Here is a 22,163-nt window from a genome sequence, read left to right as displayed (position 1 = left end):
GCCTTTTTTGCTTTCGTTTTCCTAATGATCAGTCCCTGATCTTCCCCTTACATAAGTCCCGGTTCCATCCTTTCAGCTGTCCTATTTCAGGAGGCTTTTCCAGCACAGCCCATCTCTGAGATCCTGCCCACTCCTATGCCCATCACTGGATCTGCCTTCACGCTCTGACAGAGGCAGGCATATGTGAAAGCCGATCCTTAGCCACAGGGATCTGCTGCCACAGGGCCTGTGTTCTCATTCCCATCTCACTGTCAAGAGCCTGGTGACAAGGCTATTTGCAGGGTACTGCTGTCCTGTGGACAAGCGTGGATGGGAACCATCCCCACCCTACACCTTCCTGTTGAAACACCACGCGGCTCAGCTCCTGACTGGGGCACTGCCTCCCCTCTGCCTTCTATGCTCCGGGAGGGTAGAGCAAACTGTATACGATAAGTATATGTGTGGGTCTCTCCAGTGAGCATGGCTGAGTTACTCCTGGATTTCTGAGTATCTTTTTCTGCTCCCAAAGCTCTGGCACCCAGTTTGAGGAGATCTGGATTCTGTAAAATGAGTTACAATGTATGTTTGCAGACTTTAGGGGAGATACCACTAAAATGGTCGAGGTGGTGGGGAGAGCAGCACCTAAAAAATCAACATTGGGAATTCCCTGGTGATTGAATGCTCAAGGGCTTGGTGCTTTTGACTGTTCAGGGTCCGGGTTCGATCCCTGGTCAGGGAACTAAGATATCACAAGCTGTACAGTGCAGCTAAAAAAAAAAAAATTGATACTAAACTTCCATAATCTTGGACAAACATCTTTATTTAGGAAATCAAATAAATAGGGTAAAAAACTGATAGCAGCTTCACACAAAGATACAAGACCAAACTGAGAATTCCTTGCTTTGTTCATTCAGAATGAACAAAATTCTTCAAGTGCTCACAGCACAGAAAATACCTGGTTTTCAGTGAACATTTACTTGCTTTTCAATGGACATTTACTGGTTTACAATTAAGATCCCACAGTTATAGTAAAAAAACAGACCACTCCCGCCCGCTCGGGTATACAGGTATACAGCCTGAAAAGCCTAGAGTACAAGTGCTAATGTGACACAAGCTTTTCTTTGTTTACAATTCTAAAACTGCCTTAAAACCTTCTACTAGTCCATCTATCAACAGGTTCACTTAATCCTTATTGTCTGAGGGAAAGGAAACAAGAACATAACCTGTCACTGTGGTCCTGGCCTCCCACTATACAATCCTGGGCTCAGGAGTCTCGAATTACAGCAGGATCACTGTTTCTAGTCTCTGATGGGGGCAGGCCTGTGGCATTTGGCACTGCAACACGGTCTGCTCCGGCTTCTTGGGCAGAGCTATGTATACTGCCTATGTGTTTTCATAACATCTCGTGATCTATAGATGAGCCCATGTATGTGCTATCAACTTCATTCCCTACTGCAGAAGCTTTTCTTTTTAAATCTGCCTACCAAATCTTGACAATGGTACTTGGTTCTGGAGTGCTTCATCAAGATCAACTATCTGAGGAAAGTCAAAAGCTTATCTCAATTTTTAAAAATAAAGACATTTCAAGATTACCAATAAAGAGCTCTTTATAAATAAGTGTTCACAAGCAAATAGCAATCTGTTCATAGCTGTAAGAAACTGAATGTACTATTTTTTAAATATAGAAGCAATTTCATTAGGTTTAGATAAACAAACTACCAGTAAAACTTTACCATGCTATTTAATTGTTACTTACAATGTACACATTCCTGAGTATAACCCACTGTAGTGACATTGTGTACTTCTGACTTTTTTGCATTCAGCTTAAAAGGTGTTTCTTCCCAAGAAACTGAACTTTTCTGTCAAATGCGCTGGATCGAATAGGAGAATTGGGTTCATAAAATGGATTCATTGCAAACTAGGAGAGAAGAAAGTACTCAGGTGAGCTTGTCAAAGTAAAACAGGCTGACAAATCATAAAGATATTTTAAAGTTTTAAAGTAAGTAATCAAAGACATTCAAAACAAAAGTCTAAAGACCACATTTTTAAGTTTCAGTGAAGATGTTCCATTCTTAAATGTTAATGTCCCATTAAGGAAATTTCTGTCTTGGTGTTCCAGGGTAGTACCTGTGGCAAAACCCACGGCGGCACATATCTAAGCACTACCTGTGTAAGCAAAACCAACTCCTGGGATCTACCCTGTGTGTGAAATACAATTACACTCACATTCAACTATCAAGATGTTGATTCATGTGGAAGGCCTCTGGCTATATAAAACACACTAAAAATCTGCCATATGCTCTGACTGAAGGAAAGAGTAATACCACACTATTTTTAAAAGTGTGGTAATTTTTAACAATCAGATTTTTAATACTCTGCTTTAACACAAGGCAAGTGATCAGTTTCTCAGATGATATAATGAGTAAACCATAATATATGTGAGGGAAAATTAGTACTGGATGGAGTCACAAGTGAGGAAAGGAGTTACCAACTTTTATACCTTAATCGATTGGTGTTGTCCATCTTTATAAGAGGGCTAAATATTCTCTGCTACTTCTGACTAGGAATATTGTTAACTATGCTGATATGCAAAAAATCTTGTGCAAATAAAGAACATTTAAATTATTAATATACTGTTAGCACTACAGTTTAACCACTCACATATTACTATTTCAGTTTTCCTAATTAAGTATCAAGAAATGCAAGTGGCCCCTTTCTCCTTGACTTTGATAATACATCAATCACTTCCTAGTGGTTTATGATCTACATTCATTGCACCGTAACTTACTCGTTAATAAGTAGATGGGAAACAGTCTGGAATAAAATCATGAAGCAACTTCCCTTATATAGACTGCTTCTGTGTCTCTAGTTATGGTTCCCTCATAAAATCAACTATGTGCACCAAAAGGGAAAGAATGAAACTGATCTAAAAATGACTGCGAGTTGTCCTGCATGTGTGTTAAGCTGCTGATAGAGACCTGCCTGGTGAGGGAGCTGCGAGAAATAGTCCTGCTGGGGGGAAGCTAAGCAGGGAGGAGAACTGGGCATCTAAGGGGATTCCCTCTACAGGCCAGTGTCCTGCCATAGTTGGCATGTCTTTTATAATCAGATTTTACAAGGTACAGAACATACCATACCTTTATGTATAAATCATAGACATCAGTAAAGAAGTTCTTGATTCCGTCTTCTTGCCTGACATCATGCAGCATAATAAATCTCATATGTGAAATAATTAAGGTATAATCTTTAGAAATGAAAACTGAAAAGTTGATCAGTTGATAAAATAGTCTTTTAGTCACATGCAGTGTATTGTACGATGGAAAAGATAAACCCATAAACTGGGTTCAGAGTTAGCTTGCTGCTGCTAAGTCGCTTCAGTCGTGTCCGACTCTGTGCGACCCCATAGATGGCAGCCCACCAGGCTCCGCCATCCCTGGCATTCTCCAGGCAAGAATACTGGAGTGGGTTGCCATTTCCTTCTCCAATGCATGAAAGTGAAAAGTCAAAGTGAAGTTGCTCAGTTGTGTCCGACTCTTAGCGACCCCATGGACTGCAGCCCACCAGTCTCCTCCATCCATGGGATTTTCCAGGCAAGAATACTGGAGTGGGGTGCCGTTAGTTTTATCTTGAAGAGAACATAATCTTTTTAAGTTAGAAAGTAACTACAAAATAAAATCATCCTTGATATGGTTCAGATAAACCTTAATTTTATGAGATTGGACTTTAAAATTATCTGTTAAACAAAAGATGTTTTTTCCCCCTAAAAAAAATTTAAAAGCACCATCAATGGCCATTTTTTACCTAACACTTTGCAGTCCACAGACTCAGAATCTGGCATCCAGATCTCATGCTGGTCTGGTTTGTCACCCCAACCCTTTCTTAGAGCTCTTTATTAAACAGGTAAGGATATGACCCGCAGTGACGAATGCCGAGACAAACCATTCATTGAATTTGTCCACTGTCTTCAAGTACATATTGTTTGACAGCCACATGTTCTCATCTACAAGGTCGAGGGCAGCGTGAGCTATGAACTGGTTCAGATGGCGGTGATCGTCCTAGGTGACAGTGAGTGATACCAGATTAACACTTCCATTCAGGGAATTCTAGACACAGATTGCTCATGGGGAGTGGGGGGAAGCTTTCTGCTATTAAAGGTCTTCAGTGTTTTCACACTATTTTCTAATCTGGTTATCTAAAACTCAAATAGAAACACCCAATTACTTATGAAATGTGTTCAAGAAACTATAAAGATTTTTAAAAATTTGGCAAGAAGGAAGCTATCAGATTGCATGAGCATTTAAGCATGGGGGAAAAAAAAGGATACTTCCTTTAAAAAAAAAAAAAGAGTAGATCCTGCTTTCAATTTTTCTCCCCTTCCCCTCCCCTCTGCTCAGATCCTGCTTTCAAGAAGTACATATCTTTTGAGAAGGAAGACAGGAAAATACAAGGTAGGCCAGGGAGGTGGCGAGGAAAGCTGCAGGCACCAGCCTCGGGCGGGGGCGGGGCTGGGGCTTAGTGCACAGGGGAGAGAGCTTGGCACTGGCTACCCTGAGGTGCAGGGAGATCCCTGGGCTGCCAACCCGGCTCGGTGCCAGCTGTGTGCAGTCACCTGTGCTGACAGCGCAAGGCGATCCTGTCAAGCCGGAGACGTCCTTCTCATGGGCCTAAAAGGCCTAACTGAAGAAGGTGGGGCTGTCCCCCCGAATGTGGAGAGGGAATTCACAACCTGGAATGTAGCCTCACGCACATGAGATGCTTACTTTCAAAGTGCATTTTTCAAAGAAATCCTAGGTTCTCCCAATTCCTGTGCTGCAGTCCTAACCCTCAGAATGTGGGCATGTTTGGAAAGAGGGTTGTTGAAGATGAAATCAGTTACCATGAGGTCATGCTAGCAGCAAGTGGGTCCCTAATCCAGTGACTGACGTATTTATAAAAAGGGGGAAATCTGGAGACAGGCTCGCGGTGCAGGGAGAAAGCCACGGGAGACTGCAGTTCTGCCAAAAGGCACGAACTGCCAGCAGCTGGGAGAAAGGCCTGAAACAGGCCTTCCCTAGCACCTTTGGATGGAGCTGGCCCTGCTGATGGCTTGATCTCAAGACTTCTGGGCTCACCAACCGTGAGACAATCTGATTCTGCTCCTCTCAGGCAGCCAGTGTCTGGTACTATGACTGCAGCCTTGGGAAACGAATGGAGCTTCCTGGCTGAGGAGGCTGTGCCTGGACTGGAGGAAGGTGGTCAGGTGCCCTGGAATCCCTCACGTAAGTAAAGCACGTTTATACTTCAGTCCCAGCACGTGGACAAAACTTAACTTATTTCTGAGAGAAACGGATGTGTTTTGTGTCTGGCTCATGGCAGTCTTTCCCTTTGCATATGAGCAAACTTGATAGATCAGGAGAAAACTGTAGGAGTGGTTTACAAAGGTGAGTGGTATCAGGAGAAAAAGCCAAGATCAAGTAACGTGACAGTTTTTATAGGCACCACTTTGCCTACCACGAGGCCAGTGGAATGAGAGGAAAACTAAGTAGCTGCATACCACACAAAGCAACTACTGCTGCAGCGATGCCTCCCATCCAGCTTTCAAACAGCAGTGTGCTCCTGGGAATGTGGGCAGATGATGGAGCAACAACACCTGCTCAGATAATACCTTGGATTTCTATCATATTTCAGTGGCGAGGTCTGAACAGTTGAAAAGCGTCCTACATTGGACATTACAAATCATGACTAATTTTAAACATCAGCTCCTGTCTTAAAGGACGTTAAAGCCTATTTTTGGAGGCTGGGAGAAACACAGCGCAATGGTCAGCAATTTACTTGGAATATGGCTTTGTACAGGGAGATGGAGGGACCAGCTCTCCTCATCCCAAGACCCTACAGCTCTGTTTACTCTTGAGGGGCACCACGTTCTTGAAGCAAGCTGTTTTTTTCGGAACCACTCTTGACAACAAGAAAGTTGGGTGCCGTCGCCAGGGAGGAGAGCATGAGGGCCCCACATGGCCAGTGGATGCTGGGGGAAGTCGATGACAACAGCTGCCATCCTGAGGATGGCAGGAGGACATGGGAGTCGAGGTCTCTCTCAACCTCTAGCCTGTCTGTCCTGCTGGAAAAGGTGATTTGAGGGCACAGAAGGGGCTTTCTTGGCATTTCAGGGCTGGAGTGCCTGCCCCTGCAGACCCAGTACGATCACTGCCTTTGGCAGGTGATCTAGGGACTGGCAACCAGGGAGAGGAGACCCAGGGCATCCTGTGAGCCTGTGCCAAGTGTGTGCTGAACTAGAGCACGAACACACAATGCAGAGGACACTCCCAGCTGGCTCCTCTCAATCTGCATGACTGCAGAGCGAGCCACCTGTAGTTGTGCTGGGTCTGCAGTGACCTCATCTGTCCAGACCCCTTCCAGTTCCACAGTCACATCACACCAGTACCATTACAGAACACAACAACTGCTACGGGCTTTAAGGTTTCATACGCACTTTGGATTCTGCTTTTCCAGCTGGCAAAAACTCCATTTCAAAAACTGGATTATCATGATGACCAACGATGACAAAGTAGAAGCTTCCAGACATCGTCTTCAATATAGCTCCTAATTAAATGAAAATAATGTGTATTTTTAGTACTCAATACAAAAACCAAGGAAGTGAAGAACTCCCATTTTTAACTTAAACCTAAATTGTAGAGGAGGTGGCCCCTAAAGTGGCATGCTTTCCATGCCAAGATTGATAGATACCAAGTGATAGATACCACACCAAGATGATACCAAAGTGCTGCAAATCTGGAAGTGGCAATAATCCTCAAGCTCAAGTGAGGGGAAAGGGGTGGAAGCCTGCAATTTGCACAGAGCAAACAATGACATCATTCCATTCCTATAGATATATAGCTTATGACTGATACAATTTATTTATTTTGTGATATGTTCTGGAGAATCCACTACTACATTTTCATAGGGAAATTAGAAGGCCTCCAACATGAAATCATAAAAACGACATTCTCCTGATGGGAGGGTGTGGGCCATTGAGGCTGGCTTCCCCATGGGCTGGGCCAGCCAGCCTGGTGCTGAGCGGGAAACTGTGCAGCTGCCGAGCACTGCGCAGACTGCTGTGCAGCCAGGCTGAGGCGCTGCTGCTCCCTCCCCCTCCCCTGGCGGCGCTGTGCCGTGGATGCCACTGCGCAGGGGAGTCTGTGATAGGCCTCCTCGAAAGAGAGGGAGACACAGTGCTGTGCCCTAGAAGAGATGGAAGAGATCACAATCCAAAAGAAGACATTCTGAGGCACAAAGAGCTCTTGCAACAAGGGTTGATAGGTTTGCTAACGGCATAAAAAGAGAAAATAGGGGTGCTGGGGGAGAAATCAATGATTCTGTGACTTTTAGCACGATCACAATCTGGATGGATGGATGGGCAGACAGGCAATGGACTCGTGTATGTAATTTTAGCACAGGGTCTTCTGAATCAGACAAAGCTAGGTTCATGTCCAGCTCCAGCGACACGAGCACAGGCACATGGAGACGTAGGGCAGAGGAAGGCCTCCCTGTGGAGCGGGGACGGGCTTAACCGGGGGCGCCGACAGTGAGATGTGTCAGAACCCAGGGCTCATCCGGCCTCACTGGGACTTCCATGCCATGAAACCTGAAGACAAAGGCAGGGATGATACCAAAGCTCTGCAAAACTAGGAGAAGTGGCAATGATCCTCAAGCTCAAGTGAGGGGAAGGGGGTGGAAGCCTGCAATCTTCACAGAGCAAACAATGACATCATTCCTTCTTGCCGGAAAAGGTTTCATAGGTGAAGTTTGCCAAGGGAAGGGCTTGCTTTCTTCAGCGCAAACATTTAAGTAGCAGCAGGGAAAAAAAATACTCAAGGAAGATCCTTCTCCCTCTGCACACATGTTAAGCAGCAGCAGGAGACACTATATGTATAAGGAAGATTACCCTTCTTCTCTGGCCCCCAAACCCACTCAGCCCCATGTGGAGACCCGTGTGGGGGAGAAAAGGATATCCTAAGAAGAGCATGAGGATAAACAAGAAACTGCAAGAAAGAAAGGGGTGGTCACAAACCCGCCAGCTACATAGAACGAGAGCTGCTAGTCACGTGATTTCACACAGGCTTGAAGAAAGGACGCAGAGAAGCTGAGCAGTGCAGTGGAAGAAAAGGAAGTGGCAAGAGCACATAACCACCTTGTCCCAGGAAGGCAACGTCTACAGCCATTTAATACGCGGGGCCTCCTCGGCTTCGGTGGTGAGCAGCGCTGAGACTTGCTATAGAATTCTGTGCTGTCCGATGGATGGGACTTTCTGCGAGGAGGGAGATGATCTCCACCTATGCAGTCTTTCTGTCACCTGAAATAGGGGCCCTTCAAGTGTCTCCAAGGTCTTAAGGTGTGGGGGTGTTACACAGAGCTTGGCAGTGGGGGAAACTGGGGAACTGCAGGAAGAATTCAGGATGTTGCCAAATGTCTGGCTGAGGGGGTCAAGCAGAATATCAAGGTGATTAAGCTATAAAGGAAACCAGAAAGGGAAGGAAGAGGGATGAAAATGAACAGGTCAATTCTGTTGGGGGCAGCCAGAATAAGCTCCCCTGGCCCCCACCAAGATGCCCACATTCTAAGCTTGGGAAACTGAAAATTAATCTAGGTGGCAAAGGGCATTAAGGCTGTAGATGCAACTAAGGGCACCCATCAGCTGATCTTCAGGTAGGACAAGGATCCTGGCTATTCAGGTGGATCCAGTGTAATCACCAGAGTCTTTAAAAGTGGAAGAGGGTGGAACCCCAGGGAAGAGTTGGGGGTTCTGGGGGGGGGAAGCATGGCAGTGGGTGGATCGCCACGGAGATGAAACCTTGCTGATTTTCAAGATGGAGAAAACAGCCATGAACCAAGGAATGTGGGTGGCCCCTCGAAGCTGGAAAGGATGACGAAACAGATTCTTCCAGAGAGCTTCCAGAAGGGATTTATGCCCAGTGAGACCCGCGTTGGCCTTCTACCCTACAAAATGGTTAAGATAATAAGTTTTTGTCTTTTTAAGCCAGTAAATTTGTGGTAATGTGTTATAGCCGCAGTAGGAAACTAACAATGTGTCAAAGCTGAAAAAACCTGCAGGCTTAAGAAAAGGGAGGTAGAAGAGACTGGGGACAGAGTGAGCTTATTTTCCATGGGTCACAGGTTTCAGAGCCCTGTGGAAATGGGGGGTGGCGGGCCAATAGTGCGTTAAGGTAGAGCGACTCAGAGCAGTACAGGGACAAGAGTGGAAGAGAACAGCGGCTGGGTTTTCCAGCTAGGGTCTCATACCCCTAACACAGCCTTGAACAGGGAACTGCTCAGTGCTAGCAGGACGGACCTGCAGGGAGCAGGGGGAGGGCATGCCGTTGTGTGCTCAGTTGTGTCTGACTCTGTGTGAACCCATGGACTGTAGCCCGCCAGGCTTCTCTGTCCATGGGATTCTCCAGGCAGGAATACTGGAGTGGGTTGCCGTTTCCTCCTCCAGGGGGAGGGCATAGTGCTGGAATGTAAGAAAAGGAAGGCAGGAAGGAGGTGGGGGAGACGGGATTAACTAGCCTCAACAAGGACGGAAACCGTCTGAAACTTCTAGTGCCGAGACCCTCCAGGGGCTTGACTGATGAAGCCTGTGTCAGGTGACGAACAGCACGTTTGGGAGAAGCTGCCACAGTTGTTAAAATGGGATGAAGAAACCCTCCTGTACAAGGGCAGAACTTGTTGGCTGAACAGAGGGGAGCCAGGACTCCCGTCTGTGCCAAGAACAGCTGTCTGTGGTGGTTAAAATGTCTTGAACTGCTTTTGAGAGAGAGAACTGAAGAAATCAACACACAAGGAGCTCTGGACTTCTTGAAGAGACCATGTACAAAATGTGAGAAGTAGGGCACTAGCTAGTAATCGCCATAACGTGGGACCAGAAAGCCAGGAGGCTTGAGTCAGAAGGGCAAAAGCCCCACACGAGCTGAAATGTGTGCTGCATGTTAAGAAAAACAAGAGACGTGCAGGCTACTTTCAGGAAAAAGCAAGGGAGAATGGACAACGATTTGAGGCACCTGGTGTGTAAACAACACAGGACACAGGTGTGTCAAATTTGAGTTTTCTCAAAGAATGGTTTTCACACAGTAAGTGTGGGAGACATGAGGTTAGGCAGGCTATGAACCCCAAGATGGGCATGTTAAAAAAAAAGTTGGGTTAACAACTCTGAGGGTGTGACTACTGACCAGGGACACTGAGAAATCATAGGAATAGAGCCAGGCTTTCAGAGGTTGGTAACTGTTATGCCAACTTTCAGAAAACAAAAAGGCTTATCTTGAAGTCAGAGTACCTCTGAAGAGATTAAAACAGCAACAGAAACAGGTATGAAATGCCTGTCTTCGGTCAGACACTAACTATGCTGGGAACTTCTATGATAAACTAAGTCCTTTAACGTGTATCCTTAGAAACAGTGGGTCATTACTCCCTTGTTCTAGAAGAACAAATCATTCCAGACCTACACTCCCTGTTGTGGAAGGGAACTAGGGAGGTGAGTCACCTTCTGAAGTCATGTGGTTCTCCACCTAAGCACTCATGGGAGACCAGTAGCCTGGGTGACAGCCTGGGGTACCCCCAGAGCAAGAGCAGTGCTGGGGACCCAGGGTGTGCACATTCTCTGCTGAAGGAGGGACAGGAGCAGACTGACTGGAACGTTCACAGGCTCCATGTCACTGGACAGCATGGGGTCTCTAGGGAGCCTTGGAGGTTGACCTTCACTTAGTGCAGCTCAAGGGGTTTGCATCAGTAACTGAGATGAAGCCAACTTCTCACACCCAAAGATAACATGCTGCTGCTGCTGCTAAGTCGCTTCAGTCGTGTCCGACTCTGTGCGACCCCAGAGACGGCAGCCCATCAGGCTCCCCCGTCCCTGGGATTCTCCAGGCAAGAACACTGGAGCAGGTTGCCATTTCCTCCAATGCATGAAAGTGAAAGTGAAGTCGCTCAGTCATGTCCGACTCTGCGAACCCATCGACTGCAGCCCACCAGGTTCCTCCGTCCATGGGATTTTCCAGGCTAGAGTACTGGAGTGGGGTGCCATTGCCTTCTCTGAGATAACATGCTAAAGGCACCTAATTTATTAGAAGGCTAAAGTTAGGATTCAAAAGACCTCCATGGCTAGGAGAAATAGGTGACATGAACAGGACAGAATTTAAAGAATTCGAAATAAAGTTCTATACTTGGGCTGAAAAAATCAACAGCACAAGGGGATGAGGGAAACCTAGTGTTAGAGTAGCTCGTCTATGGGGATTGCTTCTTATTTACTGCCAGCTCAGTCAGAGGCAGCAATCCAATACACTGGCCAGAAAAGCTAGTGCAATTCCAGACTGCATTAAGAAAAGATGATGTCCTCATGACTAATAATACCATCTCTGGGGAAGATACTCAGTTCTGGGAATCACAGTTTTAAAATTCAATAACTCTGAACTGTGTGTGTTGGGAGGAAGGAAGCATTTAGGCTAAGGAATGCCCTGGGAACAAGACAAAAGCTACTAAAGGAGCTGAGGATGTTTAAAATGGAGGCAGGGTAAGACCTTTGGTGGGATAGATGCAGTCTTTATAAATATGATGCTGTCTATGGGAAGGGATTTGAATAGGGATGCCAACTGGTTTTCCCCCATGAGCTTGTTATCAGCTGATAGTGATAGTCAGGAACCAGTGCTGAGAAAGATTCTGAGACTAAGGGTGTTCGGGAGAAAGATCGCTGTGATCAGTTATCACGTCTGCTACGGGTGTGGGAAAGGGAGTGCCGATGAGAGTGCCAAGTATTTGCTAAATCTGAACTAGACAGATTTATTCCAAACTGTTCTAGAGGCCAAGCCTAGGGCTGCTCCTTTGAAGTTACCCGGAAAGACATTTGGGTGAATATAATTGACAACTTAGTAACCAAGAATTATCAGGTTGCCTTGTGAAATGACTCCATACTAACATCTTAGAACATTCTTCATCAGCTCACTATTCTGCTCAAAAGCCTTAGTGCTGCTCATCTAACTAAGTACCAGTATCCAAAACCTAGTCCCACGTTGTTCTACCTCAGCTACAGTGGATTGGTATACTTATTTTTCCCCTCTCCAGCTGACTGTGTCCAGTCCAGACTTATTTCTCTTCTCCAAGTATTTCCCAACCCAACCTACACGGTCTCTACCTCCTATTTAAGTCCTGTCACTCTTGATGCCTATTAAATCGTTTAAGCCTTTCATACCTAGGGGTGAAAATTCACTGTACTCTTCATTGCTGCTCACAAAGCTAACACTGGCCCAATTTTGTCCTCGTAGGTAGGCCTTAGATACCTTATACCCACAGCATGGGGCTCTGGAGTCAGGCCAGATGCCTCACTGCTCTTGAAAGGGTCCTTATTTTTTTATTCCTTTCAGAATTTTCACCCTTCCTCCTTTGCTTTCTGTCCACTATCCAAACACTACCTAACAATGCCCTGATGAAGTCACAGTTTTCAGAGATGTGCCCGCTCATGTCCACCCCCACCCACTTTTTCTAAAATCTTTACTCAGTCTACAATGCATCTCTGGCTCAGATGGTAAAGAATCTACCTGCAATGTAGGAGACCTTGGTTCGATTCCTGGGTTGGGAAGATCCTCTGGAAAAGGGAGTGGCAACCCACCCCAGTATTCTTGCCTGGAGAATTCCATGGACACAGGAGCCTAGTAGGCTACAGTCTGCTGCTGCTGCTAAGTCACTTCAGTCATGTACGACTCTGTGCAACCCCATAGATGGCAGCCCACCAGGCTCCCTCGTCCCTGGGATTCTCCAGGCAAGAACACTGGAGTGGGTTGCCATTTCCTTCTCCAATGTATCAAAGTGAAAAGTGAAAGTGAAGTCGCTCAGTCGTGTCCGACCCTTCGCGACCCCATGGACTGCAGCCTACCAGGCTCCTCTGTCCATGGATTTTTCCAGGCAAGAGTACTGAAGTGGGTTACCATTCAGCCTATGGGATCGCAAAAAGTCGGACACAATTAAGCGAGTAACATTTTCACAATGCATCTTAGTTCTTAGCCAATTCTCTGGCTATGTTTTCAGCATTGCTTCTTGAGAGACTTTTCTAACAAGATTTAAGCATATTGGGAACCCAGCTCACCTATCTTCTTCACAGCACGCACCAAGTGTAGCTCACTGGTTTTTAACCAGGGGCGACTTTGCCTCCCAGGGACAGGTGGCAATGTCAGGAGGTTGTCAGAACTGGGAGGGAGGTGCTACTGGCAACGATTGGGTGGAAACCAAGGATGCTGCTCAGCATCTTACAGTGCACAGGAGAGCACCACAATGGAGCATTTTCCGACTCCAAACGGCAATAGTGCCGCAGTTAAGAAAGCCAGGGTGGGCTGAATAACTCAACCCAATGAAAGGTATTACAAGAAGCAAAGCGCCTAAGCAGACGGACGTTTCCACATTGAATCTCGGTGTGGAATGGCCACCTGGGCTGTTGATGAGCTCAGCCGGCCAGGGACAGGGGAGAGAAAGGGCCAACACCCGGCTCCCGCGAGACAAGACACATCCCCCAGAGTCCCCAAGCACCAACCGTCCACTCGCTCCATCCCCCTACCTGCGGCGAGACGCCGGCAACCGAAACGCTCTGTCAGTTGCCGCGGAACGGAACCGCGTTCTTCAACTTCCGTAGGGACTCCGGAAGCAGCCCTCGCGAGATTCCGCGGTACCGCCCTCACGTAGTGGGCGCGCTTCCTGCCGCAGCCCTACGCAGCTTGGCGCTTGCGCCGTAGTGCCCGGACTGCGGGGAGGGCTGGGATCGGCTTTGGGCAGCTCGAATTCCAGCCGATGCTGCACTTTCTCTAGCCTTCAGTCTTCCGGTCTCCGCCCGTGAGAGTCGCGCGTGGGCCACAGCCACGCTCCCCTATCAGAACTTCCAAGTCGTGCGCGTCTCTGTCCGAGTTCCTAGTTTGCAGTGCAAAGCGGAAGGTTCACCTTGTTCCTCCTGGTACTCTGGGGTTGAGGCAGGACTCTGAAGGCAGGGGTTCCCCTAGGCCAGGGCCTGCATCCCAGGTTCCGACTCAAACTTGGGGCATGGTGGGGCGGGCTCGGGAGGAAGCCGACACCTGATGGCTCGCTCACCTGCCGTCACCTGCCGCCTCCTCGAGGCGGGCGGAAGTGAAGCCTTTGGTTCCGTTAAAACGCTTTCTCCCCTGGGCTTGTGAGGGCTTCCTTGGAGATCACTGGTCTGTGTGCAGAATTTAACATCTCCTCTGCCCGCCAGGTAAACCATAACCGATTTCTCTTCTGGTCCATCATGTTCCCCAAATCTGATGTGTTGAGTCAAGATGATCTGCGCAAAAAGCTGTACCAGACGTTTAAGGATCGGGGTGTACTGGACACACTCAAGGTATCAGTTTTAGGCATATCTGTTAACATAGATTTTGCAAGTGTAACCTGTGACAGGTAGTGCATGTAAATACATCCATGTCTTGGGTATCACGCTCATACAGAGATTGTGTTGGTGAGTTACATTGCTCTGTTCCCGTGTAACTCTTTAATCGTTAAATAAACACATTTTAGTAACGTTTCTTTTAGAAATCTTAGATGTTCCTGAGTTATTAAGTGGTTTTGTAATACTCATATTTGAATGGAGGATATTGACACCATATAGGAAACATTAAGGGACTACTTACTGTAGAAAAGTTTGGGAAATGAGAAATTTCTTCTTTAAAATATATTGAAAGGTATAAATACTTGAGCAGCAAATATTTCTTAGAACACTTCGTGTATGAATTAACAGCAGGAAGTAGGATTAGCTCAAATGTGTTTTCTATATATATATTTCATAAAAGTATTTTATACTTAAAGTAGGAAATTGAGGGAAAACTTTTTCTTCTGGCTGCTCCATTGTTTTTGTACCTTAAAAATACTTCAAACTCATCTGAATATAGAAAAACATACAGAAGAGACGTCATCTCTAACACAACCACTAGTTGGCGTAGTTTTGTTTATTTGTATATCTTCTTTAATACATGGTGATCATTTTCCTGTGTGTGGTTTTTGAAAAGAACATTTTATTTATTTATGGCTGCGCTGAATCTTCCTTGCTGCATGCGGCTTTTCTAGTTGTGGTGGGTGGGAGCTACTCTTCCTCGAGGTGCTCTGGCTTCTCATTGCGGTGGATTCTTTTGTTGTAGAGCACAGCAGGCTTGAGGTGTACGAGCTTCGGTAGTTGTGCACAGGCTTAGTTGCTCCGCAGCATGTGGGATCTTCCCATTTCAGGGATCCAGCCTGTGTCTCCTGCGTTGGCTGGCGGATTCTTAGCCACTACGCCACCAGGGAAGCCCTTCCTTTGTTTTTAAATGTTTCTTGAAATTCTAATTTTCATTGTCCAAAGCTGAGCCTGGTGCCACATGCATAATTATGCAGCATTCCTCTGGAATATTTTTGTTATATTGAGGTTTACACACTCCTGCAATTGCACCTCTCACTCTCTGTTTTGGATAGATGAAGTGGCATTAATGAATTAAAAGGTGTGAGCCATTTTAAGGCTCTTGGTTTATGTGTCTTTTTCTAGAAAGATTGTAATCTATTGACCATTGAACAACACATGTTTGAACTGCTCAGGTCCACTTATACGTGGACTTTTTTCAATAAATATCTGCTATGGTACTACACTGATTGTGTTGATTGAATCCACGTAATCAAATCTGGGGATCTAGAAGGGGCCCCTAAACTCTGGTTTGAGAGTCAACTTCAGTTTATATTCCACCAGTATTTTGAAAATGCTTATCTCTCGCCAATATAATGATCATGACATGTTTTAAATCAATCTAAGATCGAGAAGCCCTTATTGTTTTAACATTCTTTCTTTTGATTATCAAGAAGGTTGTGCGTATTTTCTGGCTGTATGTTTTCCCTGGATTGGTGGTTCATGTTCCCCTTGCCCATTTTTTCCCTCTAGAGTGCTAGTGTTTTTTATTGATGTATTTCTTTTTGATGTGTTTCTTATTGATGTATTTCTTATTGATATATGCTCTATGGAAAATTAGTCATCTTTTCATTTTTGTGACAGTACTGTTGGTGTTCAATTTTATTTTGGCTCTAAAAAGGCTGAAGTTGCATTTTTTATGGTCAAATCTTTAGTTTACTATTTTCTGCTGATTATTCTCAGTAAGTCATTTCCACTAAGAATGAGTATTCAATTTTTAAGTTTTTAAAAAGGTTTCACTTTTTTGCGGTTAACTCTTCAACCTACTTGGAATTAATTGTAGTGTGTCGTGCGTTAGTCCACTTTCTTATGCAGAATGTTTCTTGCATCCAGGCATAGTGTATGTTCTTTTACTGTGCTTTGGATTTAGTTTAGTAGGATTCTACTTCATGTGTGTGGTCACAGTTGATAGTAACCTATCATTAGCCTTTTTTTGGGCTTTGGTATCAGGATTATGCTAGTCTTGTTCTCTTTACAGCTGCAGCCTACGCTCTGAAATACTCTTTGTTCTTTGCAGCTGACCATTTGGTTTCTGTTACTCTAGCTTCATCAATGACAGGGAGAATTTTTACTTTCTAAGTCTGAACTAATTTATTTTCTCAGTTTAAGGACTGGCCTGGGTGAGTTCTAATTTTTGAAATTCCCTGAACTGTTCAGTGGTCTAATTCACATTCTGTTTGAGTGTTTGAAAAATACTTGTTTTAATGGTTAAGTCCGAAGTTATATCAATATCTGTTAAATGAAGTTTATGAAATCTTTTTCCTGATTTTGAATCTAGTCTGTCAGTTTCTTTTTTTAAGTTGGTGTATAATTGCCTTACAATGTTGTGTTAATTTCTGCTGTACAGTGAAGTGAATCACCTATATATTCCCCCCTTCCTCTTGAACCCAGCATCCCACCCCTCTAGGTCATCACAGAGCACCGAGCTGAGCTCCCTCTCTTATACAGCAGCTTCCCACTAGCTGTCTGTTTGCACATGGTAGTGTATATATGTCATTCCTAATCTTCCAATTCATTCCCCCCCTCCCCTGTGTCTGCATGTCCCTTCTCTATGTCTGTGTCTCTATTCCTCCCCTGCAAATAGGTTCACCTGTACCATTTTTTAGATTCCACATACATGAGTTAATATATGATATTTGTCATAAGTTAATATATGATATTTGTTTCTTTCTTGCTGACTTACTTTCCTCTGTATGGCAGACTCTGGGTCCATCCACATCTCTGCAAATGACTCAATTTCATTTCCTTTTATGGCTGAATAATATTCCATTGTATATATGTACCACATCTTTATCCATTCATCCATCGATGGACATTTAGGTTGCTTCTATGTACTGGCTGTTGTAAATAGCGCTCCAGTGAACGTTGGGGTACATGTGTCTATTTGAATTATGGTTTTCTCAGGATATATTCACATTAGTGGCATTGCTGGGTCATAGGGTAGTACTATTTTTAGCTTTTTAAAGGCACTCCATACTGTTCTCCATAGTGGCTGTATCATTTTACACTTCCACTGTCCATACAAGAGGATTCCCTTTTCTCCACACCCCCTCCAGCATTTATTGTTTATAGATTTTTTGATGATGGTCATTCTGACCGGTGTGAGCTGATTACTCACTGTAGTTTTGATTTGCATTTCTCTAATAATTAGTGATATTGAGCATCTTTTCATGTGCCTCTTGACTGTGTTTATGTCTTTGAAGAAATGTCTGTTTAGAGCTTTGCCCATTTTTTGATTGGGTTGTTTGTTGTTTTGATATTGAGCTGCATGAGATGTTTGTATATGTTGGAGATAAATCCTTTGTCAGTTGCTTCATTTGCAAATATTTTCTCCCATTCTGAAAGTTATCTTTTTGTTTTGTTTATGTTTTCCTTTGCTCTGCAAAAGCTTTTAAGTTTATTTAGGTCCCATTTATTTATTTTTTTAAAATTTTTATTACTCTAGGGGGTAGGTTAAAAAAGATCTTGCTGTGATTTATGTCAAAGAGTGTTCTGCCTATGTTGTCTTCTAGGAGTTTATAGTGTCCAGTGTTACATCTATGTCTTTGATCCATTTTGAGTTTGTTTTTCTGTATGATGTTAGAAAATGTTAATAATTTCATTCTTTTACATGTTGCTGTCCAGTTTTCCCAGCACCACTTATTGAAGAGATTGTCTTCTTTTCGTTGTATTTTCTTGTCTCCTTTTTCACAGATTATGTGGTGGTAGGTGCGTGAGTTTATCTTTGGGTTTTTATGCTGTGCCATTGATCTGATCTGTATTTCTGTTTTGCTGCCAGTATCATACTGTCTCGATTACTGTAGCTTTGTAATATAGTCTGAAGTCAGGGAGCCTAATTCCTTCAATTCTGTTTTTCTTTCTCAAGATTGCTTTGGCTATTTGGAGTGTTTTGTGTTTCCATACAAACTGTAAAAATTTTTGTTCTAATTCTGTGAAAAATGCCATTGGTAATTTGATAGGGATTGCATTGAATCTGTAGATTGCTTTGTTTAGTGTAATCATTTTCATAATATTGATTCTAAGACATCTGTTTCTGTTTATATCATCTTTAATTTCTTTCATCAGTCTTTTCTGAATGCAGGCCTTTTGCCTCCTTCAGTTCAGTTCAGTCTCTCAGTCGTGTCCAACTCTTTGTGACACCATGAATTGCAGCACGCCAGGCCTCCCTGTCCATCACCAACTCCCGGAGTTCACTCAAACTCACGTCCATCGAGTCAATGATGCTATCCAGCCATCTCATCCTCTGTCGTCCCCTTCTCCTCCTGCCCCCAATCCCTCCCAGCATCAGAGTCTTTTCCAGTGAGTCAACTCTTCGCATGAGGTGGCCAAAGTACTAGAGTTTCAGCTTTAGCATCACTCCTTCCAAAGAACACCCAGGACTGATCTTTAGAATGGACTGGTTGGATCTCCTTGCAGTCCAAGGGACTCTCAAGAGTCTTCTCCAACACCACAGTTCAAAAGCATCCATTCTTTGGCACTCAGCTTTCTTCACAGTCCAACTCTCACATCCATACATGACTACTGGAAAAACCATAGCCTTGACTAGACGGACCTTAGTCGCCAAAGTAATGTCTCTGCTTTTGAATATGCTATCTAGGTTGGTCATAACTTTCCTTCCAAGGAGTAAGCGTTTTTTAATTTCATGGCTGCAGTCACCATCTGCAGTGATTTTGGAGCCCCCAAAAATAAAGTCTGCCACTGTTTCCCCATCCATTTCCCATGAAGTGATGGTACCAGATGCCATGATCTTCGTTTTCTGAATGTTGAGCTTTAGGCCATCTTTTTCACTCTTCTCTTTCACTTTGCCTCCTTAGATAGATTTTTTCCTAGGTGTTTTATTCTTTTTGTTGCATTGGTAAATGGGATTATTTCCTTAATTTCTCTTTCTGATCTTTCATTGTTAGTGTATAGGAATGCAAGCCAAATGCATCGATTAGTGCTAGTAGTTTTTCTGGTGGCATCTTTAGGATTTTTCTTTGTAGAGTACATCTGAAAACAGAGTTTAACTTCTTTTAAAGTTTGTATTCCTTTTATTTCTTTTTCTTCTCTGATTGCCATGGCTAAGACTTCCAAAACTATGTTGCATAATAGTGGTGAGAGTGCACATCCTTGTCTTGTTTCTTATGTTAGAGAAAATGCTTTCAGGTTTTCACCATTGAGAATGATGTTATTAGTTGTGGGTTTGTTGTATACGGCCTTTATTATGGGCTTTTGTTGGGGTAGGTTCTCTGTATGCCCACTTTCTGGAGAGTTTCTTTTTTTATCATATATGGATATTGAAATTTGTCAATTTTTTTCAGCATCTCTTGAGATGACCATATGCTTTTTATTCTTCAACTTGTTGATATGGTATATCACAGTGATTTGTATATATTGAAGAATCCTTGCATCTCTGGGATAAATCCCACTTGATCGTGGTGTATGATCCTTTTAATGCATTGCTGGATTTTGTTTGCTAGTGTTTTGTTGAGGATTGTTGAATCTGTGTTCATCGGTTATAGTGGTCTGTAATTTTCTTGTGATATCTTTGTCTGGTTGTGGTATCAGAATGATAGTGGCCTTGTAGCAAGTTTGGGACTGTTCTTCCCTCTGCAATTTTGTGGAAGAGTTTGAGAAGGATAGGTATTAACTTTTCTCTAAATGTTTGTTAGAATTGGTCTGTGAAGCCATCTGGTCCTGGCCTTTTGTTTGTTGGAAGATTTTAAATTACAGTTTCAATTTTATTGCTTGTCATTGATCTGTTTATTTCTTATTGGTTCAGTCTAAGAAGGTTGTACCTTTCTAAGAATTTGTTCATTTCTTCCAGATTGTCCTGTTTATCTGTGTATAGCTGCTTGCAGTAGTCTATTATCCTTTGTATTTCTGTGGAGTCAGCTGTAACTTCTTTTTTTTCATTTCTAATTTATTGATTTGAATCCTCTCCCTTTTTTTCTTGATGAGTCTGGCTAAAGGTTTATCAATTTTGTTCATCTTCTCAAGTAATCAACTTTTAGCTTAATTGATTTTTGCTCTTGTCTTCTTTGTTGCTATTCCATGTATATCTGCTCTGATATTTATGATTTCTTCTACTACAGGATTTTGTTGTTGTTCTTTCTCTAGTTGCTTTAGGTGTAATGTTAGATTGTTGAGATTTTTCTTGTTTCTTGAGGTGAATTGCTATAAACTTCCCTCCTTTAACTGCTTTTTGTTGTGTGCTCTATAAGTTTTGGGTCATTGTGTTTTCATTTTCATTTGCTTCTATGTATTTTTTATTTCCTCTTTGATTTCTTCAGTGATCTCTTGGTTATTTAGTGTATTGTTTAGCTTCCAGGTGTTTTTTAAAATAGTTTTTTCCTGTAACTGATATCTAATCTCGTAGCATTGTGGTTGAAAAAGGTGCTTGATACAGTTTAAATTTTGTTAAATTTATCGAGGCTTGATTTGCGACCCAAGATGTGATCTTTCCTGGAGAATGTTCCATGTGCACTTAAGAAGAAAGTGTATTCTTCTGCTTTCAGATGGAATGTCCTATAAATATCAATTAAGTCTATCTATCTGGTCCAATGTGTCATTTCTAGCTTGTGTTTCTTTATTTTCTGTCTGGATGATCTGTCCTTTGGCATAAGTGGGGTGTTACAGTCCACCGCTATTATTGTTACTGTTAATTTCCCCATTTATGGCTGTTAGCATTTGCCTTATGTATTGAGGTGCTCCTGTATTGTGTGCATATATATTTATAATTGTTGTATTTTTTTGGATTGATCCCTTGATCATTATGTGGTGTCCTTCCTTGTCTCTTATAATGATCTTTATTTTAAAGTCTGTTTGTCTGATATGAGTACTGCTACTCCAGCTTTCTTCTGATTTCTATTTGCGTGGCATATCTTTTTCCATCCCTTCATATTTGATCTGTATGTGTCTTTATGTCTGAAGTGGGTCTCTTGCAGACAGCGTATACATGGGTCTTGTTTTTGTATCCATTCAGCCAGTCTGTGTCCTTTGGTTGGAGCATTTAATCCATTTCCATTCAAGGGCTTCCCTGGAGGCTCAGAGATTAAAGCTTCTGCCTGCAATGTGAGAGACCTGGGTTCAATCCCTGGGTTGGGAAGATCTCCTGGAGAAGGAAATGGCAACCCACTCCAGTATTCTTGCGTGGAGAATCCCATGGACGGAGAAGCTTGGTGGGCTACAGTCCACGGGGTTGCAAAGAGTCGGACACGACTGAGTAACTTCACGCACTCACTCACTCACTCATGATCCTGTTACCATTTTCTTAATTTTGGGGGGTTTGTTTTTGTGGGCCTTTTTCTTCTCCTGTGTGTCCTGCCTATAGAAGTTCCTTTAACATTTGTTGTAAAGCTGATTTGGTGGTGCTGAATTCTCTTAGCTTTTGCTTGTCTGTAAAGTTTTTGATTTGTCTGTTAAATCTGAGTGAGATCCTTACTGGATAGAGTAATGTTGGTTTTATACTCTGTCAATTTCTGAGGGATATGCTGAGGATCCATAATTTTCATCTCTCCCACTTCACCACCACCCACAACATTTGTGGGGTTTTTTGTTTTGTTTTTTTTGAGCAGAGAAAGGTTTATTGTAGGGCCAAGTAAGGAGAACAGGGGGCTCATGCTCAAAATCCCAAATTCCCCAGTGCTTTTGGGTGAGAAATTTTTAATAGGCAAATTTTCTGGTGAGGGCTCTGTCCTTATTTCTGTCTTAGGGACATTGCAGGCTTGAATTCTGAAAATAGATTTCCCGTTTTGCA

The 22,163-nt window shown here is 43.6% G+C and overlaps 2 protein-coding genes across 2 annotated transcripts in view; one reads left to right on the top strand and one right to left on the bottom strand.

Annotated features, from left to right (window-relative positions):
- Positions 1-809: 809 nt before the first annotated feature.
- Positions 810-13,614, bottom strand: TRAPPC2 (trafficking protein particle complex subunit 2). The gene is made up of 5 exons (XM_052663296.1): positions 13,550-13,614; positions 6,449-6,558; positions 3,890-4,034; positions 3,117-3,202; positions 810-1,897 (listed from the first exon to the last, which is right to left on the bottom strand). Exons 2-5 carry the CDS (start codon positions 6,539-6,541, stop codon positions 1,799-1,801), a joined length of 423 nt encoding a protein of 140 aa, XP_052519256.1. The 5' UTR covers positions 6,542-6,558; positions 13,550-13,614; the 3' UTR covers positions 810-1,798.
- A 170-nt stretch (positions 13,615-13,784) lies between these two features.
- OFD1 (OFD1 centriole and centriolar satellite protein) overlaps positions 13,785-22,163 on the top strand; it is a 60,778-nt gene continuing 52,399 nt past the window's right edge. The window contains exons 1-2 of the mRNA XM_052663134.1: positions 13,785-13,939; positions 14,216-14,341. Of these exons, the coding sequence (XP_052519094.1) occupies positions 14,249-14,341 (93 nt within the window). The 5' untranslated portion in view covers positions 13,785-13,939; positions 14,216-14,248. The remainder of the gene's footprint in view (positions 13,940-14,215; positions 14,342-22,163) is intronic.

Source organism: Budorcas taxicolor, chromosome X, assembly GCF_023091745.1.
Source record: "Budorcas taxicolor isolate Tak-1 chromosome X, Takin1.1, whole genome shotgun sequence".
Classification (NCBI taxonomy): domain Eukaryota; kingdom Metazoa; phylum Chordata; class Mammalia; order Artiodactyla; family Bovidae; genus Budorcas; species Budorcas taxicolor.
This window is presented reverse-complemented; position numbering and strand designations above follow the sequence as displayed.